Source organism: Capra hircus, chromosome 16 (assembly GCF_001704415.2).
Source record: "Capra hircus breed San Clemente chromosome 16, ASM170441v1, whole genome shotgun sequence".
In the NCBI taxonomy this organism is placed as follows: Eukaryota; Metazoa; Chordata; class Mammalia; order Artiodactyla; family Bovidae; genus Capra; species Capra hircus.
The window spans coordinates 59,025,416-59,053,284 of NC_030823.1; the positions used below are offsets into that span (position 1 = coordinate 59,025,416).

Genomic DNA, 27,869 nt, shown 5'->3' on the forward strand with positions numbered 1-27,869 from the left:
TTTAGCAGCTCTCATTTTATAAAATAGAGACAAGTATGGTCATAACCACTGATTTAGCATGGGTGAGTTTTGTAAGATAAGCTGCTTTGTAAGTCCCAGGAATTAAGAGAATAAAGTTAACAGTTGTAAAGATTGTTTTCAAGGCCGATACTGCTGTTGATGGCCTGCAGCAGGTGGGGAGGTTGTCTATTGCAAAGCTAGGTTCCATCCAGATGACCTCACTGAAGGTGCTCTGTGCCCTTTTGCTCTTTGAAAGTGTTTGCTAAAATGCATATTCTGATTGAGTAGGTTTGGGCCTGAGTTTGCATTTCTAACAAGCTTCAGGGCAGTACCAAAGCCAATGGTTCTTGGGCTATTCTAGAGTAGGGTTGAGTTTGCTTGCTAAGGAAACACAGCTGCCTGTAGTTTTCACAAGAGCCACTAGATGTCTCCGTCATCCATGAGATCTTGGATCTCCAAGCCCTGAGAATGAAATAGCAAATTTACTGAAAATAGAGGCTTACCCATGAACTGGTGTTTGGATTCATTGTTTCTACCTGAGACTGACTTTGGTTGAAAAAAAAAAACGTTGAGTCTTTTAGGAGAAAGATGTCTTGAAATCAAATTGTCCAAGAACTTCCAAGAGACCTGCTTTATTTATACTGTGAAATGAAATCTCAAATATTATCAGTTAACCCTCCATGAAAGTTACCAGTAGAGAATTATTTCCACAGTCTTAAAACTTGAATTTTTTTTTTTTAAAGAAACCAAGGTAAATACTAGTCATTTTATCAGCATGAATTCACCAGTTTCTTCCAGGACAAGATGGCTCTTAGGTCAGTAGCTTCAATAACTCAGGTGATCTTTGGAAAAAAATGCAGTAAGCAGTTGGGAAATCCAGCAAGCTTGTTACATGCTCACGTTACGGAGAAGAGAGGCCCAGAGGTCTTCTGCCAGCGGTGTCTTGAAGAGCTGTTCAGTCACAAGCATTTCAAAATTGCAAATTTAAGCCCAGAAAGTGCATTCAGTACTCAGCCTAGCTTGTTTTCAACACGCTGTGATTACATTGACTTGAGACCTCGTGGTTTTTCCATGACTCTCCCAAATCGAAATATCTCCAGTCTGGAGCCCATTAGCTTCCCCAGCTGTGGAAACCTGCTGACTGCTTGCTGCTCTGTTTCATTTCCCTCTGTAGCGAAGCCAGACCCAGGGCTCACTTCCCCTGGCTAACTCAAGCTCCCGGTGAGACGGTTGCCCGGTTTCATTTAACAGGTTGGCAGGAAGTTGATCTGCAGACACAGGACAGGGCACCAGTGGGAGCCCGTATTTCGTAGCCCTCAGGCGGGCCACCGGAGCCGAACGAAAGTAACTGGGTGATTGACAGTGGCCATTTCAAGGCCTGACTTCAACTCCTTTGCAACCACGATCACCCAGAATAGACTGCTGCCTGGCAGCGAGGCCCCAGTCGGCTGGGCGGCGCCTGCAAGTGGCCTCGGGTTGCAGTCTCAAGAACCACTCGGTTTCGGTTCCGGGCGGAACCGGTCTCGTCCCTGGGTCACCTGGGAGAAGAGCTCGGCCCGCCTGCAGTTCCCATGGCAACGCCAATCCCCGGCCAATCCGGGCCTCGGAAGTACGGGCGCCCGCCCTCAGGCCGGGACCCTGAAAGGGCCGGGAAGGCCCAGTGGTGGAGGGACCTGCTGCCGGCCTGGTCATGCTCGGGGGCACAGAGCGTCTGCTCTGGCTCCTGCTTCTGTCGCTGCTGCTGCCGCCCCCGAGTGCGTGGGGACACGGCGGCCAGGCAAGGCCGAGGGAGGGGACCGAGGAGGCAGGCTCGGCCGGGGCTTGGCTGGCCTTCAAGGGCCTGCGGGAACGACTGAGGGCGGCCGGCGCGCTCTCCAGACGCTACTGGGCTCTCTTCAGCTGCCGCGTGTGGCCTGAGGGCTGTGGGAAGGATGAGGAGGCGTCGGCGCGGCCCCCGGGTAAGACCCTCGGGCTCAGGAGGGCGGGAGCGGGCGGGAGGGATGCGGGAGGCCCGCTGGGATCCGGCCGCGGCATTCCGAGCCTCGCGCCTGTCCCGGGCCGTCGCGATCGGCAGACGAGCGCCTTAGCCAACGGCTCTGCTCTTCCGCCCAGCCTTTAGGCCGAGCTAAGAGCGGGGCAGCCTCTTCGGAACCAGGAACCCTCATCACTGCCGCTGGCGCTGCGTCCTTGTGCAGACGAGCGGTCCTGGCTGCACTCCCCGCCCGTTCCTGGCTCCTCCAGACACGGCTTACAGGTCCCTGCTGTCTCCGAACCTGCCCTGCCATTATTCCAAGGAGCTGCTCTTGCCCACATTCTTGATGACTTAGGAAAATCCCCAGTTGGGCACTCCCCCCAAGTACCTTGTCGTCCTCCTCAGCTGCTTACAGAAGCTGAAGCTGGGCTACCAGTCCCCCAGACCTGAGTTCTGATTTATTCTCTGTCACTGATAAATTGTGAGGCAGGGTCGTCAAATCAATGTCCTGGCCCTGGTGGTCTCAGACTCCTTGCAGTAGATGTCGTTAACTCTAGGTTCTGTAGTGATAATCCTGCAGTAGTGCTAGAAACATCTTTCATTTAAATTAAAAGTTCTTTTTTGGGGGGTGGAGAGGAGAGCAGGGCCTCCAGACATGAGGGATCTTAGTTCCCCAACCAGGGATCCAACCTATGCTTCCTGCATTGGAAGTACAGAGTCTTAACCACTGGACTACCAGGGAAGTCCCTAAATCAAAAGTTCTAAATTCCAGTGAATGGTTTTTGTTTTGTTTTTGCCAGTGCTCAGTATATTCAAATTGACATCTGATAGAAGAATGGAGCCTGGCTGGCTACCGTCCATGGGGTTACAACTTAGCGACTTAACAGCAGCAAAAGAATTGAGACACTTGGGGTTGGCCGTGATCAGATGATTCTGCAATCCAGAGCAAGTAGGAAGCATGGTAATCACGTTACTGTTTGTCTCCCCCGGAGACCGCAAACTCCTTGCAGGCAGGGCCTGGGTAACTTACACTTTGGCACAAAATAAGATTTATTGTTGAGTAAATTGAGCTTTTGCTGCAACTAGAGCTGCATCTATAGCAAGGCCATCTACTTCCTCATACTAGAGATGCCCACCTGAGCCCATTCCCAGGTGCAGTGAGAGGAAGGCCCAGGGCAGAGTGGTGGGGAGTGGTTCTGGAGAGAGGACGGAAGAACCACTCTGGTGGTTTGAAGGGAGGCAGTGTTCAGCCCAGCCTGGGCTCCATTCCTGTCTCACAGCTCCTCCTTTTCCAGCCTGGAGCTTTGCCCTACTGGGCCAGCAGTACCTGGATATCTTGAGCACGTGGTCCTGCAGCTTCTGGGACTGCTGTGACAGAGGGGACTGCAGGATCATCAACAACTTCACAGGTTAGACCTCACGTGGCCCTCAGGGCCAGGAATCTTGGGGAGGGGGGAAGGCAATTCAGGAGAATGCCAAGGCGTAGGGCCCCAACCTCAGTCTGCCAATAGCTGGCAGCATGGTAGAGACCCTTCCTGTCTCCACCATGCCTCCCATACCCTGCACCCTCATGGCTGAAAGAAAGGCCTTGGCAGAGGGCTTTGGCCACATTAGCTGCTTCAGTAGGTGTTGGCTGAATTGAATTGAAATGAATAAAATAAGGGGGTCTCCCTAAAATATTTAGGGGGTCCTGAAACTTCCAGGCAGGAGCAACTTCATGGTAGTGGGGGGCTGGGTTCCTCCTCCAGACAGGACTCTGCAACCCTGCTAGGGGGGTGTCTTCAGAACCTTCAGAAAGGGTGAAATCAATGTGGATTTCTCAAACTCTTCAGAAAATAGCACTGAATCTCTTCTACTGCAAGGTCTGCCCAGTGGCTTCCTGTCGTGAAGTCCCCAGACAGGATGGCTCCCACCTCAGAGATGGTCAGTGGTGCTCACTCTCAGCCATCCCCAAGCCTGGGGGGGATGCATCTGTGTGCCCCTGCTCAGCGTGGCCTCTTCCCCATCCCTAGGCCTCGAGGCGGACCTGCGCGTGCGCCTGCACGGCCAGCACCTGGCCCGGGAGCTGGTCCTGACGGCGGTGAGGGCCTACTTAGAGATGCCCCGGCCGGACAAGGCCCTGGCTCTGTCATTCCATGGCTGGTCTGGCACAGGCAAGAACTTCGTGGCGCGGATGCTGGCAGAAAACCTGTACCAGGACGGGCTGAGGAGCGACTGTGTCAAGGTGTTCATCTCCACGTTGCACTTCCCTCACCCCAAGAATGTGGACCTGTACGAGGTGAGGCCGGCCGTGCTAAGGAGCTTGGGTGAGGGCTTGGGCCCGACGGAGGCCTGGGCAGCCGAGACACAGGCCTGGGTGCTGGGAGAGAGGCTGAAGCCAGCCCTGGGTGTGGGGGTTGGAGGACAGCAGGGCGGGAGGGACGATGCTGTTACCCTGAGACAACTACTCAACAGGTGAGGCCCAAGAGGGCCTGAGCTTAACCAGAGAATCCATATGTTCAATTTGTAAACTGGAGTGGAAGTGCCTCAGGAAGTGTGAAACAAAGCAAGCAAAAGCTTTATCGTAATCAAGCTGTTCCCCTGTGCTCTTTAATTTCTTTATAATTTATATTGGACAGAAAGTTGCATGTTCCACAATTTTTTTTTAAAGAGGCTTCTCGTAAGTGGTTTTTCCACGGCTTCCCAAAAGTACTCATTTCATGCCAACAGGTGGACTCATCACATACAAAGAGTTTCTGCTGCTCTGCTATATTGGGTTTTGTTCATTCAGACATGTTAGCCATGCAATGACCAAACCCCCCTGCAGCCTGCCAGAGGTGACTGTGTCTGGCTTTGGCTTTCAGTTTCAGTATTTGGAGTGTGTTGACCTGGGAAGATTACATAACTTTGAGGACAGATTGCCATGGCAGTTTCAGTGTGGCCTGGCAGGGCAGGCTGTGGGTCAGGACCCCCAAGAAAGAGCTAGCTGGCTTTGCAGTAAAACACCTGTGACTCTCAGCCTCCCCACTGTGGAAATTGACACGTTTATACTCTCACACCCACACACTGGGGAGATGGGGCTGAAGTCAAAAACCAGGAAGGCTAGAGGTAGATGGAGACTATGGACTCTGCTCAAACACCTCTCCCTTGGGGAGGGAGGTGGGAGGGATGTTCAAGTGGACGGGGACGTGGGTAAACCTCTAGCTAATTCATGTTTGGTAGAAACCAACACAATACTGTAAATCAATTATCCTTCAATGAAAAATTAATTAATTAAAAAAAAAAAAAACACCTCCCCCTGGGGTAGGAGCTGGCCCTGTTCTCCTGGGGAACTCTGCAGAGCAGCATCGTTTCAGTCCAGGACTTACTATCCTGCCTGGGGTGGGGAATCCCAGTTTTGAGTTGGGTCTCTTGGGCACCAGGCTGGGCTGAGATCTCAGGGAAGAAGCTGGTGGGTGCTCTGCTCCTGGGAGTTCAAGACAGGGCTGCCTCTGGGCACCCGAGCCTGTCTCTACCTGTCATCCCTGTGTGACAGCCTGACTGCTACCCCTGGGGGGGGGTGAGTCAGCAGTTAGTTCTGGGATGGAACCTCATCCTGGAGCGGGGAAGCAGGGCTGGGGCCATTTGCCAAGGCCCTTTCCCCAGGCTGGCTCCACTAGTTGGCTTTTCAATCTCAGGGTGCAGGAGAATCACCTGGGAGGCTTGTTAAAGGAGGATGGCCTAGCTCCATCCCCAGAGGTTTAGATTGGTGGTTCTGTGGTGGAAACCAGCTCCAGGTGATCCACTGTAGACACCCTGGGAAAACCTCACTAGGGCCCTCAGGGTCGGGAGGTGCCTCCCACTGCTTCCCAGCAGCTCCCCGTATTCTGTGCAGGAGGAGCTGACGGACAAGATCAGGAAGACGCAGGAGCACTGTCGCCAGACCCTGTTCATTCTAGACGAAGCTGAGAAGCTGCACCCAGGACTGCTGGAGGCCCTCAGGCCACACCTGGAACGCCAGGCCCCCAGCAACCGCAGAGCCGAGTCCAAGAGAACCATCTTTCTTTTTCTCAGGTAAGGCCTGAGAAACAAAAGTCAGAAGGACTGGGTGAGGGGAGGAAGAACCCTGTCCGGGCAGTGTGTGTGCCAGGCTTGGGAGCTGAGGGGGTCGGGTGGGGTTCATACTCTCCTAGGCTGCCTACCCTTTTCCACAAAGGAAACCAACACAAACTCCAGGAGAGAAAACAGAAGCCCAGCTGCTTGGGTGGCAGCAAGGGTGGGGAGCCTTAGGTCTCCTGCCCTGATTCGACCAAACACTTCTGAAGGATTCTGACCCCCCCACCACCACCAGCACAGGCCAAGTAACTCCCGGGACCAGCCTGGGGAAGACCCAGCCATCCCTTATCTGGCCTCCTCCCTGGTTCTCAGGATCGGGAGGCTCCCTTAGACTCCCCAGTTAGTACATGGCCTCCTGAGGGAGGGATACTGGGAGTCCCCTCTTAGATGGACATTAAGTGGTTTTTTTAAATTGAGGTATGATTGACATATTAGTTTCAGGTGTATAATTGATTTGCTATTTGTTTATGTTGTGAGCTGATCACAATAAGTTTAGTTAACATCTGTCACCATCGGTTCAGTTCAGTCGCTCAGTCATGTCTGACTCTGCGACCCCGTGAATTGCAGCATGCCAGGTCACCATACATAGTTATAAAACCTTTTTGATCCTGTGATGAGAACTTTCAAGGTGTACTCTTCTCAGCACCTTCCAAATATGCAATGCAGTATTATTTACTAAAGCCACCATGCTGTACATTACATCCCCACGAGTTACTAGTTGAAGTTTGTACAGTATTCATCTTTTTTTTTCTCTCTTTCTGACCTATTTCACGCAGCATAATACCTTCAGGATCCACCCATGTTGTTGCAAAGAGCAAGATTTCCTTCTTTTTAATGGCTGAATAATATCCCGTTATATATGCATTTTTTTTTCCTTTTCCATTCATCTATTGATAGACACACTTCATTTCTTATCTTGGCCATTGCAAATAATGCTACAGTGAACATGGGGGTACAAATATCTCCTTGAGTATTTTCATTCTCTTCAGATAAATATCTAGAAGTAGAATTGCTAGATCATGTGGGAGTCCTAGTTCCTAGTTTTAATTTCTTGAGGAACTTCTGTACTGTTTTCCATAGTGGCTGCACCAGTTTACACTCCCACCAGTGATACACAGAGGTTCCCTTTTCTCCACAGCCTTACCAACACTGGTTATTTCTGATCTCTTTGATGATAGGCATTCTCCCAGGTAGGAGGTGGTATCTCATTGTAGTTTTGATATGCATTTCCCTCGTGATCACTGATGTTGAGTACCTTTTCATGTCTCTGTTGACCACCTGTATGTCTTCTTTGGGAAGATGTCTATTCAGAGCTTTGTTCATTTTTTCATTAGATTATTTTTTGCTGCTAAGTTGTATGAGGTCTTTATAGATTTTGAATACTAACCCCTTATCAGGTATATGATTTGCAAGTATTTTCTCCCATTTGGTAGGTTTCCTTTTTGTTTTGTTGATGGTTTCCTTTGCTATGCAGAAGCTTTTGGTTTGATGTAATCCACTTGTTTATTTTTGTTTTTGTTGCCTTTGCTTTTAGTGTGAAATCCAAAAACATAATTGCCAAAACCACTGTCAAGGAAATTACCACGGATGCTTTCTTCTAGGAGTTTTATGGTTTCAGGTCTTAAGTTCAAGTCTTTAATCCATTTTTTTCTTCATTTTATTTTCTATTGGAGTATAATTGATTAACAATGTTGTGTTAGTTTCAGGTGTTCCGCAAAGTAATTCAGTTATACATGTATCCTTTGTCAAATTCTTTTCCCATTTAGGCTATTACAGAGTATTGAGCATAGTACCCTGTGTTATACAATAAGTCCTTGTTGGTTATCTATTTTAAATATAGTAGTGTGTACATGTAAATCTCAAACACCTAATTTATTCTGCCCCTCCCCCACCTTTCCCCTTTAGTAACCTTTAGTTTGTTTTCTAAGTCTTTGAGTCTGTTTCTGTTTTGTAATAAGTTCATTTGTATCATTTTTTAATGCCACATATAAGCAATATCATATGATATTTGTCTTCATCTGACTAATCTCCAGATCCATCCAAGCTGCTACAAATGGCATTATTTCATTATGTAATGGATGAGTAATATTCCATTGTATACATGTATCAGTCTTCTTTATCCATTCTTCTGTCAATGGACATTTAGGTACGTGGATTTATTTCTGGGGTTACTATCCTCTTTCATTGATCTATATTTCTGTTTTTGTGCCAGTACCATACTGTCTTGATTACTGTAGCTTTGTAGTATAGTCTGAAGGCAGAGAGCCTAATTCCTCCAGCTGTTTTTCTTTTTCAAAATTGTTTTGGCTATCTGGAGTCTTTTGTTGTGTCTCCATACAAATTTTTAAAATTTTAGTTCTATTTCTGTGAAAAATATCATTGGTAATTTGATACAGATTGCACTGAATCTGTAGCTTGCCTTGAGTGGTACAGTTATTTTGACAGTATTGATTCTTCCAATATAAAAACATGATATATCTTCTATCTGTGTCATCTACTTTTTTTCATCAGTGTCTTATAATTTTTAGAGTATAGGTCTTTTACCTCCTTAGATAGGTTTATCCCTAGGTATTTTATTCTTTCTGATATAATGGTAAATGGCATTGTTTAATTTCCCTTTCTGATCTTTCTTTGTTAGTATATAGAAATGCAACAGATTTCTGTGTCTTAATTTTGTATCCTGCTACTTTACTGAATTCATCAATGAACTCTAGTAGTATGGATGTGAGAGTTGGACTGTGAAGAAGGCTGAGCGCCGAAGAATTGATGCTTTTGAACTGTGGTGTTGGAGAAGACTCTTGAGAGTCCCTTGGACTGCAAGGAGATCCAACCAGTCCATTCTGAAGGAGATCAGCCCTGGGATTTCTTTGGAAGGAATGATGCTAAACCTGAAGCTCCAGTACTTTGGCCACCTCATGCAAAGAGTTGACTCATTGGAAAAGATTCTGATGCTGGGAGGGATTGGGGGCAGGAGGAGAAGGGGACGACAGAGGATGAAATGGCTGGATGGCATCACCGACTCAATGGACGTGAGTCTGAGTGAACTCCGGGAGACAGTGATGGACAGGGAGGCCTGGTGTGCTGCGATTCATGGGGTCGCAAAGAGTCAGACATGACTGAGCGACTGAACTGAACTGAAGTAGTTTTCTGGTAGGATGTTTAGGGTTTTCTGTGTATAGTATGCCATCTGCAAACAGTGACAGTTTTACTTCTTTCCAATTTTAATTCCTTTTATTTCTGTTTATATCTTTTTCTTCTCTGATTACCATGGGTAGGACTTCCAAAATTATGTTGAATGAAAGTGGCGAGAGGACATCCTTGTCTTGCTCCTCATCTCAGAAGAAATACTTTCAGCTTTTCATCATTGAGTATGTTACCTGTAGCTTTGTCATATATGGCCTTATTATTATGTTGAGGTATGTTCCCTCTTTGCCCACTTTCTGAAGAGTTTTTATCATAAATGAGTGTTGAATTTTGTCAGAAACATTTTCTGCAACTATTAAGATGATCATATGGTTTTTATTCTTCAGTTTGTTCATGTGGTATATCACACTGGTTTGCAGATATTAAAAAATCCTTGCATTGCTGGGATAAATACCCCTTCATCATTTTAATGTACTGTTAGGCTTCATTTGCTAGTGTTTTGTTGAGGATTTTTGTGACTGTTCATCAGTGATATTGGCTTGTAATTCTTCTTTTGTGGTATCTTTTCTGGTTTCGATATCAGGTGATGGAGCCTCATAATGAGTTTGGGAGTGTTCTTTTCTCTGAGATTTTTTTTTGAATAGTCTCAGAAACTATTCTCTAAATGTTTGTTAGAATTTGCCTGTGCACCATCTGATCCTGAACTTTGGCTTCTTGGGAGTTTTCAATCAGTTTCAATTTCAGTACTTGTGATCAGTTCACATTTTCTTTTTCTTCCTGAGTCAGTCTTGGGAGATTGTACCTTTCTAAGAATTTCTCCATTTCTTCTAGGTTGTCCATTTTATTAGCATATAGTTATTTGTAGTAATCTCTTATTTTCATTTATTTCTCCTCTGATCTTTATGATTTATTTCCTTCTGCTAACTTTGGGTTTTGTTCTTCTTTCTCCAGCTTTAGGTATAAGCTTAGGTTGTTCGTGGTTTTTCTTATTTCCTGAGGTAAGATTGTATTGCTATAAACTTTTTTTTTTTTTTTGCTGCTTTTGCTACATCCCTCTAGGTTTTGGATTATAGTGCTTTCATTTTCATTTTTCTCTAGATATTTTTTCGTTTCCTCTTTGATTTCTTCAGTGATTCATAGGTTGTTTAGTAGCATATATTGTTTAGCCTCCATGTGTTTGTGGGTTTTTTTTTTTAAACAGGTTTTTTTCTTATAGTTGGTTTCTGATCTCATAGCATCATTTAGAAAAGAGGCTTCATATGGTTTCAGTTTTCTTAAATTTACTGGGGGTCACTTTGTAGCCCAGCATGTGATCAGTCCTAGAGAATGTTCCATGTGCACTTGAGAAGAATGCTGCTTTTACATGGAATGCTCAATGAATATCAATTAAATCCATCTGGTCCAATGTATCATTTAAAGCCTATATTTCCTTATTGATTTTTCTGTCTAGATGATATGTCCATTGATGAAAGTGGGGCTTTAAAGTCCCCAGCTATTATTGTGTTACTGTCAGTTTCTCTTTTTATGGCTGTTAGTATTTTCCTTATAAAGTAAAGTATTTGCCTTATATATTGAAGCTTCTATGTTGGGTGCATCAGTTCAGTTCAGTCGCTCGGTCATGTCCAACTCTTTGTGACCCCATGAACTGCAGCATGCCACGCTTCCCTGTCCACCACCAACTCCTGGAGTTTACTCAAACTCATGTCCATCAAGTCAGTGATGCCATCCAACCATCTCATCCTCTGTCATCCCCTTCTCCCATGTTCAGTCTTTCCCAGCATCAAAGTCTTTTCAAAAGAGCCAGTTCTTCACATCAGGTGGGCAAAGTATTGGAGTTTCAGCTTCAGCATCAGTCCTTCCAATGAGTATTCAGAATTTACTTCCTTTAGGATGGACTGGTTGGATCTCCTTGCAGTCCAAGGGACTCTCAAGAGTCTTCTCCAACACCACAGTTCAAAAGCATCAATTCTTTGGCACTTAGCTTTCTTTATAGTCCAACTCTCACATCCATACATGACTACTGGAAAAACCATAGCTTTGACTAGACAGACCTTTGTTGGCAAAGTAATGTCTCTGCTTTTTAATATGCTGTCTAGGTTGGTCATAACTTTTCTTCCAAGGAGTAAGTGTCTTTTAATTCCATGGGTGCAGTCACCCACTGTATGCAGTGATTTTGGAGCCCAAGAATATAAAGTTAGTCACTGTTTCCATTGTTTCCCTATCTATTTGCCATGAAGTGATGGGACCAGATGCCATGATCTTAGTTTCCTGAATGTTGAGTTTTTAAGCCAACTTTTTCACTCTCCTTTCACTTTCCTCAAGAGGCTCTTTAGTTGTTCTTCTCTGTCTACTGTAAGGGTGGCGTCATCTGCATATCTGAAGTTATTGATATTTCTCCCAGCAATCTTGATTTCAGTTTGTGCTCCATCCAGTCCAGCATTTGGCATGACGTACTCTGCATATAAGTTAAATAAGTAGGGTGACAGTATACAGCCTTGATGTACTCCTTTCCCGATTTGGAACCAGTCTGTTGCTCCATGTCCAGTTCTAACTGTTGCATCTTGACCTGCATACACATTTCTCAGGAGGCAAGTCAGGTGGTCTGGTATTCCCATCTCTTGAAGAATTTTCCAGTTTGTTGAGATCCACACTGGCAAAGGCTTTGGCATAGTCAGTAGTGCAGAAGTAGGTGTTTTTCTGGAACTCTCTCACTTTTTCAATGATCCAACAGATGTTGGCAATTTGATCTCTGGTTCCTCTGCCTTTTCTGAATCCGGTTTGAACATCTGGAAGTTTACAGTTCATAAACTGTTGAAGCCTGGCTTGGAGAATTTTGAGCATTACTTTACTAGCGTGTGAGATGAGTGCAATTGTGCGGTAGTTTTAGCATTCTTTGGCATTGCCTTTCTTTGGGATTGGAATGAAAACTGACCTTTTCCAGTCCTGTGGCCACTGCTGAGTTTTCCAAATTTGCTGGCATATTGAGTGTAGCACTTTCACAGCATCATCTTCCAGGATTGAAACTAGCTCAGCTGGAATTCTGTCACCTCCACTAGCTTTGTTTGTAGTGATGCTTCCTAAGGCCCACCTGACTTCACATTCCAGGATGTCTGGCTCTAGGTGAGTGATCACATCATCGTGGTTATCTGCGTCATGAAGATCTTTTTTGTACAGTTCTTCTGTGTATTCTTGCCACCTCTTCTTAATATCGTCTGCTTCTGTTAGGTCCATACCATTTCTGTCCTTTATCGAGCCCATCTTTGCATGAAATGTTCCCTTGGTATCTCTAATTTTCTTGAAGAGATCTCTAGTCTTTCCCATTCTATTGTGTTCCTCTATTTCTTTGCATTGGTTGCTGAGGAAGGCTTTCTTATCTCTCCTTGCTATTCTTTGGAACTCTGCATTCAAATGGGCATATCTTTTCTTTTCTCCTTTGCCTTTAGCTTCTTTTCTTTTCACAGCTATTTGTAAGGCCTCCTCAGACAACTATTTTGCCTTTTTGCATTTCTTTTTCTTGGGGATGGTCTTGATCCCTGCTTCTTGTACAATGTCACAAACCTCTGTCCATAGTTCTTCAGGCACTCTATCAGATCTAATCCCTTCAATCTATTTGTCACTTCCACTGTATAATCATAAGGGATGTAATTTAGGTCATACCTGAATGGTCTAGTGGTTTTCCCTACTTTTCTTCAATGTAAGTCTGAATTTGGCAATAAGGGGTTCATGATCTGAGCCACAGTCAGCTCCCGGTCTTGTTTTTGTTGACTGTATAGAGCTTCTCCATCTTTGGCTGCAAAGAATATAATCAGTCTGATTTGATATTGACCATCTGGTAATGTCCATGTGTAGAGTCTTCTCTTGTGTTGTGGGAAGAAGGTGTTTGCTATGACCAGTGCATTCTCTTGGCAAAACTCTATTAGCTTCTGCCCTGCTTCATTCTGTACTCCAAGGCCAAATGTGCCTGTTACTCCAGGTGTTTCTTGACTTCCTGCTTTTGCATTCCAGTCCCCTATAATGAAAAAGACATCTTTTTAGGGTGTTAGTTCTAGAAGGTCTTGTAGGTCTTCATAGAACCATTTTAGGAATTTGGGTGCATGTATGTTTATAGTTAGATCTTCATAGATCTATCATTCATCTTTACGTAGTATCTTTCTTTGCTCTTGTAACAGTCTTTGGAGTCTATTTTGTCTGACATGAGTATTACTACTCCAGCTTTCTTTTGATTTACATTTGCATGGTATACCTTTTTCTATACCCTCGTTTTCAATCTGTATGCTTCCCCAGATGTGAATGTGTCTCTTGTAGACAGCATATATATGAGTCTTGTTCTGTATTCAGTCTGTCTCTCGGTTGAAGCATTTAATCCATTCACGTTTAATTTGGTTATTGATATATATGTTCTTAGATTTTGTTAATTGTTTTGGTTTTGTTTTGTAGGTCTTTTTTTCTTCCTTTCTTCTCTTGTTCTCTTCTCTTGTGATTTGGTGACTAACTTTAGTGTTGTGCTTGGATTTCTTTTTCCTTCCCTGTGTATCTATTATAGATTTTCAGTTTGTGGTTACTATGAGGTTTTGGTATATTTACAAACAAGAGTGTTTTAAGTGTTCCTGGTCTTTTAGCTTTTATATGCATTTCCAATATCCTGCATTTGTACTCACCTCTTCCCATGATTGATGGTTTTGGTATCATATATTTGTGTGTGGGTGATTTCCTACCTTTATTGCATGTTTGCCTTTACCAATGAGCTTTTTCCATTTGTAATTTTCTTGTTTCTAGTTGTCACCTTTTCTTTTCTGCTAGAGAAGTTCCTTTAGTATTAGTTGCAAAGCTAGTCTGTTTGACTGAATTCTTAGCTTTTGCTTGTCCGTAAAGCTTTCGATTTCTCCGTTAAATTTGAATGAGTGGCTTGTTGGGTAGAGTATTCTTGGTTGTAGGTTCTTCCCTTTCATACTTTAAATATATTGTTTCACTCCCTTCTGGCCTGCAGAATTTCTGCTGAGGAATGAGCTGATAACCTTATGGGAATTCCCTTGTATGTTGTTACTTTTCTCTTGTTGCTTTTAATATTTTTCATTGTCTTTAATTTTTGTCTGTTTGATTATTGTGTTTCTCAGCATGTTCCTCCTTGGGTTTATCCTGCCTGGGACTCTGCACTTCCTGGAATTGGGTGACTGTTTCCTTTCCTCTTTTAGAGAAGCTTTCAGCTATTAATATTCTCTCTCCAAATATTTTCTCAGGTCCTTTCTCTTCCTCTTATCCTTCTGGGTCCCCTATAACGCAAATGTTGCTGCATTTAATATTGACCAAGAGGTCTCTTAGACTGTCCTCTTTTCATTCTTGTTTCTTATGTTTGATGGCAGTGATTTCCACCATCCCATCTTACAGCTCACTTATGTGTTCTTCTCCCTCAGTTATTCTGCTATTGATTCCTTCTAGTGTATTTTTATTTCAGTAATTGTATTGTTCATCAGTTTGTTTATCCTTTTTTAAACTTTTATTCGTTTCTCTTAAGCTGCACTAGGTCTTTGTAGCTGTGCACAGGCTTTCTTTAGTTGCAGTGAGCAGGGGCGACTCCTCATTGCAGTGCACGGGCTGCTCACTGCAGTGGCTTCTCCTGTTGCATAGCACGGGCTCTGGATGCATGGGCTTCAGTAGCTGTGGCACATGGGATCTTCCTGGACCAGGGATCAAGCCTATGTTCCCTCTATTGGCAGTGAACTCCCAGCCACTGGAGTGCTGGGCAAGTGCTGTATATTCTTTACTTCTTCCAGGGCTTTGCTAAGCATGTCACATGTCTTCTAGGTCTGTGACCCCATGCTCTTTCTAGTGATTCTTTTTCTTGGATCATCCTTACTGTCATTCCTCTGAATTCTTTTTCAGATAGGCTGCCTCTCTTCACGTCACTTAGTTGTTGTTCAGGGGTTTTAATCATGTTTCTCCATCTGGGACACATTCCTCTGTCATCTCATCTTGCCTAACTTTCTGTGATTGCAGTTTCCATCCACAGACTGCAGGGTTGTAGTTCTTGCTTCTGCTGTCTGCCCCCTAGTGGATGAGGCCAATAGGCTTGTGTAGGTTTGAGGCTTGTGCCCTACTCTTGGAGGTCACACACAAGGTTTCATGTGCACCAGGACCCAAGGAAAAAAGCAGGGACTTCATAAAAGCCTGGGCAAGGCCTATTAGCTGATATTGGAGGGCCTCCTGCAGAGGCGGAGGGTGGCTGGGGCTCATTGCAGGGACAAAGACCATTGCAGTGGTAGTTCTGGGGAGTATTCATTGGTGTGAGCCCTGCTGGAGGCTGCCATTTTCTCACCAAGACCTGGCTCCACCCAACTGGCTGTAGGCTCCAATGCTGGGACATCTCAGGCTGATAGGGTGGGAACACTGCCCCACCCATCAGCAGACAGACTTCTTAAAGTCTTCCTGGGCATAGAGCTACCTGCTAAACACCTTGACACTTTGACATGGCCCTGCCCACCAGAGGGATAAGACCCAGCTTCTGTTTCCCTCATTAACATTTAACATTGAAGTCACTCAGTCGAGTCCGGCTCTTTGCGACCCCATGCACTGTAGCCTACCAGGCTTCTCCATCCATGGAATTTCCCAGGCAAGAATACTGAAGTGGGTTGCCAATTCCTGTGCCCAAATGCCACTGGCATTAAAGACAGATTATCTCGTGTCTCCTTGTCCCCGGGCTAGGGAGCCTGACCTGAGGCTCAGAACTTTCCTGTGGGAGAACTTCAGTGATATAATTATTTTCCAATTTGTGGGTCACCCATTCAGCCAGTATGAGATTTGATTTTATCACAGTTTGGCTCCTCGGGCCATCTCATTGTGCCTTCTTCATCTTTGGATGTAGGATACCTTTTTTGGTAGGTTCCAGCATTTTTCAGCAGTTAGTTGTCATAAGTGAGCTCATGTCCTTCTACTCTACCATCTTATCTCCATCTTTAATCCATTTTGAGTTAATTTTTGTGTATGGTATAAGACAGTGGTCCAGTTTCATTCTTTTGCATGTGGTTTCCTAAAAAATTTATTGAAGAGACTGCATATTCTTAGCTCCTCTTTTGTAAATTAACCATATATGCATGGGTTTATTTCTAGGCTCTCCACTCTATTCCATTTATCTATGTGTCTATTTATATGCCAGTACCATACTGCTTTGATTGCTAAAGCTCTGTAATATAGTTGGAAATGTAGTTCACGTGCTGGGAGTCCCCTCTTCAGTTCAGTTGCTCAGTCGTGTCCGACTTTGTGACCCCATGAATTGCAGCATACCAGGCCACCCTGTCCATCACCAACTCCCAGAGTTTACCCAAATTCATGTCCATCGAGTCGGTGATGCATCCTCTGTCGTCCCCTTCTCCTCCTGCCTCCAATCCCTCCCAGCATCAGGGTCTTTTCCAGTGAGTCAACTCTTCACATGAGGTGGCCAAAGTATTGGAGTTTCAGCTTCAGTCCTTCCAGTGAACACCCAGGACTGATCTCCTTTAGGATGGACTGGTTGGATCTCCTTGCTGTCCAAGGGACTCTTAGTAGGGCGTTAAGTTTTCAAGTCAGCATATTAGTTGAAATTTAAGTACAAACTACCCTTAAAAATTCCCAAATTATAAACAGTTGGAGGATAGTTGCCCATGAAGTCCAACATGGCCAATTCTTTCTCAAGCCTTGGAAAGTCTGTTTCTTCACTGATCATGAGAGGAAGTCACTGGCCTGGAATTCAGGGTATAATGTTGATGAAAAGCTTTCCAGCTCCTGTGTTGAGATTTGCAACCTTACAGTGTAGAACTGATCACTTTATATAAACACTGCACTCCATTTCCTGTTTTGCTCTACTGTGTGCCACAGGTTCTGGAAATGGCTTTGCAGAAAGTGAATTTTGAAATCAAGTGTCCAACAGAAAGTCCTCCCCAAGTTCTATTAGCAGTCAAGTTTGGGTCCCTCTTGGCCCAACTTGAATGCATCACAAGTAGCTTCTTTTTTAAAAATTATTTTTAATTGAAGGATGATTGCTTTACAGTATTATGTTGGTTTTTACCAAACATCAACATGAATCAGCCATAGGTTGACCCATGTCCCCTCCCACTTGAACATCCCTTCACCTCCCTCCCCATCCCACCCCTCTACGTTGTTACCGAACCCTGGTTTGAGTTCCCTCAGTCATAAAGCAAATTCCCATTGGTAATCTATTTTAGATATAGTAATGTATGTTTCCATGTTACCCTCTCCATACATCCTACCCTCTCCTTCCTCCCCTGCCAGCCACGTCCATACGTCAGTTCTCTGTCTCCATTGCTGCTCTTCAGATAGGTTCATCAGCACCCTCTCTCTAGATTCCGTATATATGCATTAGTATATATTTGTTTTTCTGACTTACTCCACTCTTTATAATAGGCTTTATGTTCATCCACCTCTTTAGGACTGACTCAAATGTGTTCTTTTTATGAATGAGTAATAACTCCGGGAGTTGGTGATGGACAGGGAGGCCTGGCGTGCTGCGATTCATGGAGTCACAAAGAGTCGGACACGACTGAGCGACTGAACTGAACTGAATATCCCATTGTATATATGTTCCACATTTCTTTATCCATTTATCTGTCGATGGACATCTAAGGTGCTTCCATGTCCTAGCTGTAAATAGAGCTGCAGTGAACATTGGGGTACATGTCTTTTTCAATTTTGGTTTCCTCTGGGTATAAGCCTAGTAGTGGGATTGCTGGGTTCTATGATGGTTTTAATTCTAGTTCTTTAAGGCATCTCCACACTGTTCTCCCTAGTGGCTGTACTAGTTTGCATTTCTACTAACAGTTTAAGAGGGTTGGTTCCCTTTTCTCCACACCCTCTTCAGCATTTATTTTTTGTAGACTTTTGGATAGCAGCTATTCTGACCAGCGTGAGATGGTACCTCACTGTGGTTTTGATTTGCATTTCTCTGATAATGAGTGATGTTGAACATCTTTCCATGTGTTTGTTAGCCATCTGTATATCTTCTTTGGAGAAATGTCTGTTTAGGTCTTTTGCCAACTTTTTGATTGGGTTGTTTGTTTTTCTGGAATTGAGTTGTATGAGCTGCTTGTAAATTTTGGAAATTAATCCTTTGTCAGTTGTTTCATTTGCTATTATTTTCTCACATTCTGAGGGTTGTCTTTTCACCTTGTTTATAGTTTCCTTTGCTGCACAAAAGCTTTTAAGTTTAATTCGGTCCCACTTGTTTATTTCCATTACTCTAGGAGGTAGGTCATAGATCTTGCTGTGATTTATGTCATAGTGTTTCTGATCTTACATTTAGATCTTTAATCCACTTTGAGTTTATCTTTGTGTATGGTGTTAGGCAATGTTCTACTTTCTTTTATGCACAGCTGTCCAGTTTTCCCAGAAGCACTTATTGAAGAGACTATCTTTGCCCCATTGTATATTCTTGCCTCCTTTGTAAAAAGAAGGTATCCATAGGTGCATGGGTTTGGGCTGTCTATCTTGTTTTGTTGGTCTATTGGAACATATGAATTGTGAGTTTTTTTGTTCTAGTTCTGTAAAAAATGCCATTGGTAATTTGATAGGGATTGCATTTAATCTGTAGATTACATTTGGTAGTATAGTCACTTTCACAGTATTGATTCTTCCAACCCAAGAACATGGACTCTCTCCATCTGTTTGTCATATTTGATTTCTTTCATCAGTGTCTTACAGTTTTGTCTCCTTAGGTAGGTTTATTCCTGGTATTTTTATTCTTTTTGTTGCAGTGGTAAAGAGGATTGATTCCTTAGTTTCTCTGATTTTTCATTGTTAGTATATAGGAATGCAAGTGATTTCTGTGTATTGATTTTGTATCATTGATTAGCTCTAGTAACTTTCTGATGGTATCTTTAGGGTTTTCTGTGTACAGTATCGGGTTTCCCTGGTGGCTCAGATGGTAAAGCATCTGCCTGCAATGCGGGAGACCTGGGTTTGATCCCTGGGTCGGGAAGACATGTCGTCTGCAAACAATGAGAGTTTTACTTCTTTTCCAATCTGGATTCCTTTTGTTTTTCTTCCCTGATTGCCATAGCTAGGAACTTCAAAAACTATGTTGAATGATAGTGGTGAGAGTAGGCCCCCTTGTCCCTGATCTTATAGGGAATGCTTTCAGTTTTTCACCATTGAGAATAATGTTTGCTGTGGGTTTATCATATATAGTCTTTATTAAGTTGAGATAGGTACTTTCTATGCCCATTTTTTGAAGTTTTTTTTAATCATAAACAGGTATCTAATTTTGTCAAAAGCTTTTTCTGCATCTATTGAGATTACCATATGGTTTTTATCTTTCAGTGTTAGTATATCACACTGACTTGTATATATTGAAGAATCCTTGCATCCCTGGGATACACCTGACTTGATCATGGTTTTTGATCTTTTGAATGTGTTGAATTGTGTTTGCTAGAATTTTATGGGGATTTTTGCATATGTTATCAGTGATACTGGCCTGTAATTTTCTTTTTTTGTGTTGTCTTTGTTTGGTTTTGGTATCCGGGTGATGGTGGCCCCATAGAATGAGTTGGAAAGTGTTCCTTCCTGTGCAATTTTTTGGAAGAGTTTTAGAAGGATAGGCATTAGCTCTTGTCTAAATATTTGCTAGAATTCACCTATGAAGCCATCTGGCCCTGGGCTTTTGCTTTGGGGAAAATTTTTGATCACAGTTTCTATTTCAGTGCCACAAGCAGCATCTTGCATTCAGTGGAAGCCAAACCACTCCTCCCTGCCATCACCCTCCCCCTGCAGGCCAGTACATGTTCACTTGGGGATTTTCCCCAGCTTTAGGGGACCCCTCTGGTGACTCAGCTGATAAAGAATCTGCCTGCAGTGCAGGATCCCTGGGTTGGGAAGATCCCCTGGAGAAAGGGCCAGCTACCCACTCCAGTATTCTGGCCTGGAGAATTCCATGGACTGTATAGTCCATGGGGTCACAAAGAGTCAGACACAACTGAGCAACTTTCACTGTGAAGAGAAATTAAGGGGTCTGGTTTTCCCTCAAGGCTTGGCAAGTATGAAGGAGTGAGCTGGGATTTTGGTCTGTAACATTGGTCTGTTACTAACATTGAAAGATAAAAACCATATGATAATTTCAATAGATATAAGTAAAGCTGACAGGACCTGCAGTGCATTGTGAAGGAGGGCACAGGAGCCTCCAAGGTTATTTTAAGAGGAAAGCAGGGAAAGATTTTCTGCTGTGGTTTGAGTGGTTCAGAATTAGGAGACAAGGACAGTAAATTCTTTGAATTAGCTCTCCTCCTCAGCTGTGTATTACCCCCTTTTGAGGCAGCCTGGAAGTATGGATCTCTTCCTGCTGTGAATTAGGTGGGGGCTCCAAAATGCAGGGTCAGATAAGGAGTCATCTTGGGTCCCCAAGGCTTCTCCCCCCACGCCCTGACAGGGGTGGGGACCCAGAACCTCCTCCTCCTCGCTGCAGGAGGTTCTTCCTTCAGAACGGAAGGAAGCCTGGAGCCCGGCCGCCTCGGGTGCCCTTTCCTGTTGCAGGGATCCTTTGCCGTTGTGCATGGCTTCTTCCCCCTCCGCTGCCTGGTTCCTTCCTCCTCCTCGGCTGAGCCCACTCCTGCCTCCTAGCAATGGCCGTGGCCAACCTTTCCCCAACTTAGCCCAAGGTGCCCAGACACTGGCTTTTCCACCAGTTCTTGGCATAGAAAAACTCACCCTCACTGGTGGCAGGATTTCCTAATGTGACCCAGGTGACCCTGCTATCTCTAGGCAGACGTTGTAGTATTTTAGTCATTGACCTGCCAGCACTGCCCTCGTCTAACCCACCGCCTGCCCTTCCCCCCATTACCTCGGCCTCTGTGCCCTGTCCGAGGCCAGAGGGTCCTAATGAGCAGACAGATGGCAGAGCTTGGGCAGGGTCTGGGGAGAAGCTGCCCCCCACCGGGCCTACTCTGGCAGGGGATGCAGAGACCCTGCTGGCCCTGGAGGAGCCTCTGAGCCCCTTGGGGAGGAGGACACACAGTGGTGACAGGAGGCGAGGACATGGCCTCCAGTTCCATTGACTCTGATGTGGGCCCAGCAGGCCGGGGTGGACTGTCTGGAGCCTGAGGGCCAGCCAGACTGACCCTAGGGCTCAGCACCTCGCTGCCCCAGGCGCCCTCAAAGCAGCACCTCTAGACCCCATCGGGTGTTCTGGTGATGGGTGGGGGAAGACTGTGTCTCTGGATTTGATTTCTACAGTGACCTTACCTATGTGGTGAGGACTCTTACATTTGAAAGGAAAGCACTGATGATGTAAACAAATCACTGGTGTAAGGCTGGCGGTTTAACCCTGAAACAAATCCTGAGCATGCTGTTTGAAGTGCTAGTGGCTTTGCTGGCCCCCTGCAACGTGGTGGCAGCTGAAGCAGGGAGTGTAGTGGGGAGTGTGGATGCAGCTAGTCACCCTAATCCTCGAACCAGTCTGGCCTCTGGGCCTGAGGGAATCAAGGCCCCTGGCTGGGTACCAGAAAACTAACATTGACTACTTTTGCCCATTTCTACCAAGTATAGAGGCTCTGGGAATGGTGTCACAGGGCTGGGCGGGCACACGGAGCTCTGAAGATCAGAGCCACAGTCCTCCCACTGAAGCTATAAAGTGAAGAGGGTTAATACCTGCTCTCTTTGGGCTGTTGTCAGGAGAAGAATGGATAGAAAGGGCTTTAAAAATTAGAACTATACAAGTGTAAACTGTTCATGGAATCAAAGGCCTTGTACCCCAGCACACAGGAAGTACTCATGGAAATGTCTGTTGACTGACCATCAAATCTAAGGTGACCTAAGGAGGGCTTCTTAAATCACCTGCTTCAGGTCTGTCCTTTTACAGATTAGGAAACGAAGGCTCGGGGAGATGATGCTCGAGTTGAGTTTGTGGCTGTTCTTTAGGGAAGACTTAGCAGTCCAGGCTGGGGTTGGCGAGCACAGTTCTGGAGAATCCTTTGAGTCCCGTCCTCTGTGGTCTTAGGACTGGTAAGACCACAGGCTCTCCCCTCCCAGAGCCAGGGCAGAGGGCGCGTCACTAGGGGGACTTCCGTCCCTCGTCCCTTCAGAACTCCCAGTCCGCAGGTGACCTGGGAGGATGTGCAAGGGAACTGAAGCACTCTGCGAGGGCAAGCTCTGTTAAAAAGTATAATGTTGGGCTTGGGTTGGAATAGAAAAGGGGCCCCGGTTATGTACTGCTGGGTGAGATAAAGCCAGAAACATGGAGGGAGAAGAGAGACCCTTGGCTGTGGGACTAGAGGAGAAAAGTCAGAAGGGAGGGGGAGATCTCAGACGTCAGGTCAGGTGGCCCTCTGGGTGCAAATGGGGACAGCACTGGAGTCTGTGCCCCTGGCGCTGAGTGAATCCTGGTCCTCTCCCCTTCACCCTGGATGCCTGCCCTGCAGCCTGCGCACGTGTAGACCTGCCTTTACCTCCCGTGAGTTATGCAGGATGGGCAGGTCTCGCCTCAGCTGACGTAGTTGTGGTCTGGCGTGTACACAGATGACCTGCCCAGGAGGCCGTCCTACAGGAAGAGGAGGACCGCAGCTTCAGGAAGTAGAGGAGAGTCGATGTAAGCAGCTTTCCCACCTGCAGAGGTCAGAGGAAGTCTGGCTGAGCAGGAGACAAGGGGTGGGGATTCCCCTCATCTGTGCCAGGCCCTCCAGCTGGGGGCCCCTGGCCTCGGGAATAAAATGGAGCTGTAAGGGGCACACTGGCCCCTACAGGAAGGAAGACTGCATCCCTTGGCAGGAAAGGATGCCTGCCCCAGGAGGTGTCCTCCTTGTCCATCGTGGAGGCAGGCAGGCAAGCAGAGAACCACCCAGCTCCTCCTGTGTCCCAAACCCAGCCCCCAGGACACACTCAAACGCTGAATGAGCAGACAGATGAGCTAATGTACCTGAGTGTCAGCCACTCAAGAGTTTGATGAGGACAGAATGCAAATATTGGCTCTTTGCTCTTTCCCTTGCCTCCCTGCTTCCGTCACTCATACTCCCTCACTGTACTGGGCTGGAGGGAAAAGCAGGGCAGAGCTCGGTGTGTAAGGAGCTAGCAGAAGGCCTGGGAGGGGACCTGAGTACTGTGAAGCAGACAGGAGGACGCCAGGAGCAGGGAGCATGACCTGCTGCCAGCTCCTGGCTTCACGTCCTGCTTCCCAGCTTCCCCTCTCTAAGATTTCCTCTACCCCTCATCACTCTAACTCATTCCTCTTTCCTGTGTTTTAAACCCACAATTCCAGTGAAATTACACAACACTCAAGGGCACAACATTCAACCATGTGCAAATCCAAGCTGGCGTCTCCACTCTTCTCTTAAAGCGCACTTCTGCTGAGCAGGCTGTGGGCCACTCCAGGCAGACACTTGTTTCTCTTTGGTGACCTCCTCTGTCTTACTTCTCACGTCCATCAGTTACAGGGTCCTCTCAGTTGTGCCTCCTACACTAACTTTAAACCCTTCTCCATTGCCTTTATCATCTCTAAACATGCACTATGGCACAAAGCTCCCTGACTAGCTTTCTCTTCAATCCAACCACTGTGGGCCCAGGGACCATCTTATTAGAAAGTAAAGCCGATCAGACCACCTTATTACCCTGTACCCTTCAACGGCTCTCCGTGGCCTATAAGCTAAAATCCACGTGACTGGCGGACAAAGGCATCATGCCAGCCTCAGCCTGCCTTCCATGCCTCTGCTCCACACACCTCTCCAAGCAGCTTGCAGCTCCTGACCACCACAAGCCCTCTGACCATCCATGCCTGGACATGTGCCCTTCCTGCCTCACGTCTGATGAGCACTGCGGGGTCTGTGTGCCCAGAACCCTCCTCTGCCCTCTGAAGTCTTATTCCCGGGCCCCAGCTGCCCTGGAATCATACACATGGGCCTCTCCTTCCATACAGAAGTCAAGGGAGACCGACATCCTACCATCTTTGTGCACTCTGCATATAGGACAGTCTCAGTGTTGGTCAAAAGAGAGCAAGGCAGGGAAAATGGATGACCAAGCAGGACAGTGCCTTTTCTGTACAGACTTGTGTTGTGACAAGATTTCCTGGAGGACAGGAGGCCCAGGCCCCTCAACCTCCTTTCTGCCAGGCACCAACGGCTCCAGCGGTCAGACTGTGCGTTTGGAAGCCAAATATAAAAATAATGAAATCTAAGACATGAGACCATTGAAACTCCTTGAAGAGAACATAAGCATAATGTTTTCCAGCATAAATTGTGGCAATATAGTCTTGGATCAGTCTCCCAAAGCAAAAGAAATAAAAGCAAAAATAAACAAATGGGACCTAATCAAAATTAAAAGCTTTTGCACAGCAAAGGAACCCATCAACAAAATGAAAAGACAACCTGCTACAGAAAAGAAGAAAATAATTCGTAAACACTGTAACAAGGAATGAATTTCCAAAATATATGAACAGTTCATACAACTCAATAACTACCCACCCCCCGAAAACTGGCAAGTGTGCATGCTCAGTTGTGTCCAACTCTTTGTGACCCCATGGACTGTAGCCCGCCAGGCTCCTCTGTCCACGGGATTTCCCGGGCAAGAATACTAGAGTAGGTTGCCAAGTCCTCCTCCAGGGGATCTTCCAGACCTAGGGACCAAATCTGCATCTCCTGCATTCCAGGGGAGTTTTTTGTCACTGAGCCTCCTGGGAAGCCCCCCGAAATGGGCAGAATACCTAAACTGACCTTCCTCCAAAGACATACAGATGGCCACAAACACATGAAAAGATGCTCAACATCACTAATTATTCAGTTCAGTTCAGTTGCTCAGTCGTGTCCGACTCTTTGCGACCCCATGCAAATCAAAACCACAATGAGATATCACCTCATATTGGTCAGAATGGCTAGCATTAAAAAGTCTACAAATAACAAATGCAGGAGAGGGTATGGAAAAAACGAACCTTCCTATATACTGTTGGTAGGAATGTAAATTGGTGCAGTCACTATGGGAAAGTCTGGAGGTTCCTTATAAAATTAAAAATAGAGCTACCATCTGATCCAGCAGTCCCACTCCTAGGCACATATCCAGAAATTATGAAAATTGTTTCAAAAAGATACATACACCCCAGTGCTCACAGCAGCAGTCTTTACAAAAGCCAAGATATGGAAACGACCCAAATGCCCATCAACAGATGATAGTTGTAAGAAGATGTGAGGAACACACACAGAATGGCACGTTACTGACCCATAATGAAGAAATATTGCCATTTGCAGGATGGACCTAGAGAAGATCACACTAAGTGAAGTCAGTCAGAGAAATATCATATCACTTATATGTGGAATCTATAAGAATTATTCTATGTACAAAACAAACAGATCCATAGATGCCGAAAACAAAGATGTGGTTACCAAAGGGAAAACAGGAGTTAGGGAATAAATTAGGAGTATAGGATTTACAGATACACACTAGTATAAATAAAATATTTAAGCAACAAGGATTTACTGTATAACACAACAGTCGATATTCAATATCTTATAATAACCAAAATGGACAATCTGAAAAAAAATATATATATATAAATATATATAACTGAATCACTTTGTTATTCAGTGATTAGTTTGAATCACTTAGTTTCACCTGAAACTAACCCAACATTATTTATCAACTCCAATTTTTTAAAAACCCACCAACAGAATCTATTAACAGGACTTGTCTCTTTCAGTAACCTTGGGGGCAATATCATCAACGAGGTGGTCCTGAACCTGCTTAAGGCTGGGCAGTCCCGGGAAGAAGTCCGGATGGAACACTTGGAGTCCCGCCTCCAAGCTGAGATTGTGGCATCCACAGGTAAGCGATTGCCAGCCTTGCAGAACATAAGCCTCTGGTGAGAGGGGAGGTAGAGAAAAACGTGTACGTGCTGGAAGTTGTGCTCATGAGACAAGACAGGGTACTCAGGACCACAGAGGCGCCATATATTATTCTTGTTGTCAGCTTGATGTAGGCATGAGAAAAGTCCTTTTCTGAAAACTATCCCTTAAAAAGGGAATAGCTGGCCTTGGCCATACAGACCCTTGAAGAAGAAAAGTCTCACTATGTGAGTCTCAGTGGCTCAGCCTCCAGTTGTAGGCAGGCCCGCTGCACCTCTGCCTTCTGCCATCAGATGAAACCATAGCCTGGAAGGCACACGCAGTCTCTCCCTCTCACACGCCTAGTTCCTCTCGGCCCTCTCTCCCTGAAGGGAGACACAGTTGCATAGTTCTTGACACAGACTTAAGACAGCCTTCCCGGAGTTGCCCTTAGGGTGGGGGAACACCTCGACTCCAGCTGGGCTCAGCCCCAGGTCAGAACTCATGTAACCCTGCTCTTGATTTCAGACAGTGGCTTTGGGCACAGCCGTCTCGTGAAGGAAAACCTGATTGACCTCTTCATCCCCTTCCTGCCACTGGAGTTCCGTCACGTGAGGCTATGCGCACGCGACGCTTTCCTGAGCCAGGACCTCCTGTATACAGAAGAGGCCCTCGATGAAATTGCTAGGATGATGGTGTACGTCCCCAAGGAGGAACAGCTCTTCTCATCTCAGGGATGTAAATCTATTTCCCAGAGAATTAGCTACGTCCTGCCTGAGGGCTAGATGAAAACTTCCCGAAGCTGCCTTCTTTCCACTAATGGACCCTGGGCTGTCGTGGCAGCACACTGTCCAGGACATAAGGGGTTAGAAGGGCAGGCTAGCAACCGGCAGTCAGGAGCACACAAGCAGTGTGTAGAGGGGAGGCCTTAGATCAGAGATAGAGCCAATGCTTAAGATCACTTGGTGCCTTAAAGAGCCACATTCCGAAATGTGAGCCAGCTGGTTGGGGGAAGTCATGCGGGAGAGACATCCCAAGGATTTATTAGCATCTGCCTGGCCTTGGTGTTGGGACTGAGGCTGCAGTATGCTCGGTGACAGAGAAGGGAAAGACTAACTTCTGCTTACCAGTGGCAGGGGCTGACCTCACGTTTGCAGGCTGGTGGGTGGGCTTTCAAGTTGTTATTCCCAGAGGAAGGCTGAGCAGCTTCTATCTGTGAGCTCAGGCCAGAGCTCAGAATAAAGGACACAGGGGAAGTTTTTTTTTTTTAATCAGTATAGGTGAAGATTTCTTCTGCTCTGCAGATTTTTAAGACTTAAATTAGTGACCTTAACATATGTAAAGATTAAAATTTTGTATTTTTTTCTAAAACCCTTGGCTTACTTACCTTCTTATTGAGCCCTAGTAATCATGCTCCCGCAGCAAAATTCCATGCGCCAGGTGGTACGGATGGGGACTGGTGGAGATAGGGTGTGTGCTGGCACCCAGAGCTGACAGGGGGGTCACCTGCTCTGCCATCTTAGCTCTGTTTGCTGCGGGACCACATCAACTAAGCCAGGCCTCCACAGCATCTTGCCCTTATATATGAAAACAGCACTCCTGTGCTCCCAGCTTTAAAGTCGTCCTTGAGGACTGAATGGCCACGTGTAGATGTGGGCATTGTGCCTCTAGATACACAGGAGGTGCTCACCGTTTTGCCCCTTCCCTTGGTTCTCCCCTTCTGCCACACTTCTGGAATCACACACAGCTTGCTTTCGTGTCATCACCTCAGGTGGCCCTTTTATTTACAGTCCTCCCCACCCTCTCACCAGTAGCTCGAGTAAAAGGGAAACGCTTCTGGTTCTCTCCCATTTAACAATTACATTAATTTACTCCAATAGCTGCCCCAAGGTTAGGAGCACCTA

General features: G+C 45.7%; 1 protein-coding gene across 1 annotated transcript; it reads left to right on the top strand.

Moving 5' to 3' along the window:
• TOR3A (torsin family 3 member A) lies at nt 1,611-27,336 on the top strand. The gene is made up of 6 exons (XM_018060653.1): nt 1,611-1,958; nt 3,268-3,381; nt 3,985-4,250; nt 5,826-6,004; nt 25,842-25,966; nt 26,494-27,336. The coding sequence occupies exons 1-6, from the start codon at nt 1,691-1,693 to the stop codon at nt 26,748-26,750; spliced, it is 1,209 nt and encodes a 402-aa protein (XP_017916142.1). The 5' UTR covers nt 1,611-1,690; the 3' UTR covers nt 26,751-27,336.

Coding starts and splice junctions, on each gene's coding strand:
- TOR3A (XM_018060653.1), top strand. CDS start 1,691: ATGCTCGGGGGCACAGAGCGTCTGCTCTGGCTCCTGCTTCTGTCGCTG. Junction 4,251..5,825: donor AGAATGTGGACCTGTACGAG/GTGAGGCCGGCC, acceptor TATTCTGTGCAG/GAGGAGCTGACGGACAAGAT. Junction 6,005..25,841: donor ACCATCTTTCTTTTTCTCAG/GTAAGGCCTGAG, acceptor TGTCTCTTTCAG/TAACCTTGGGGGCAATATCA.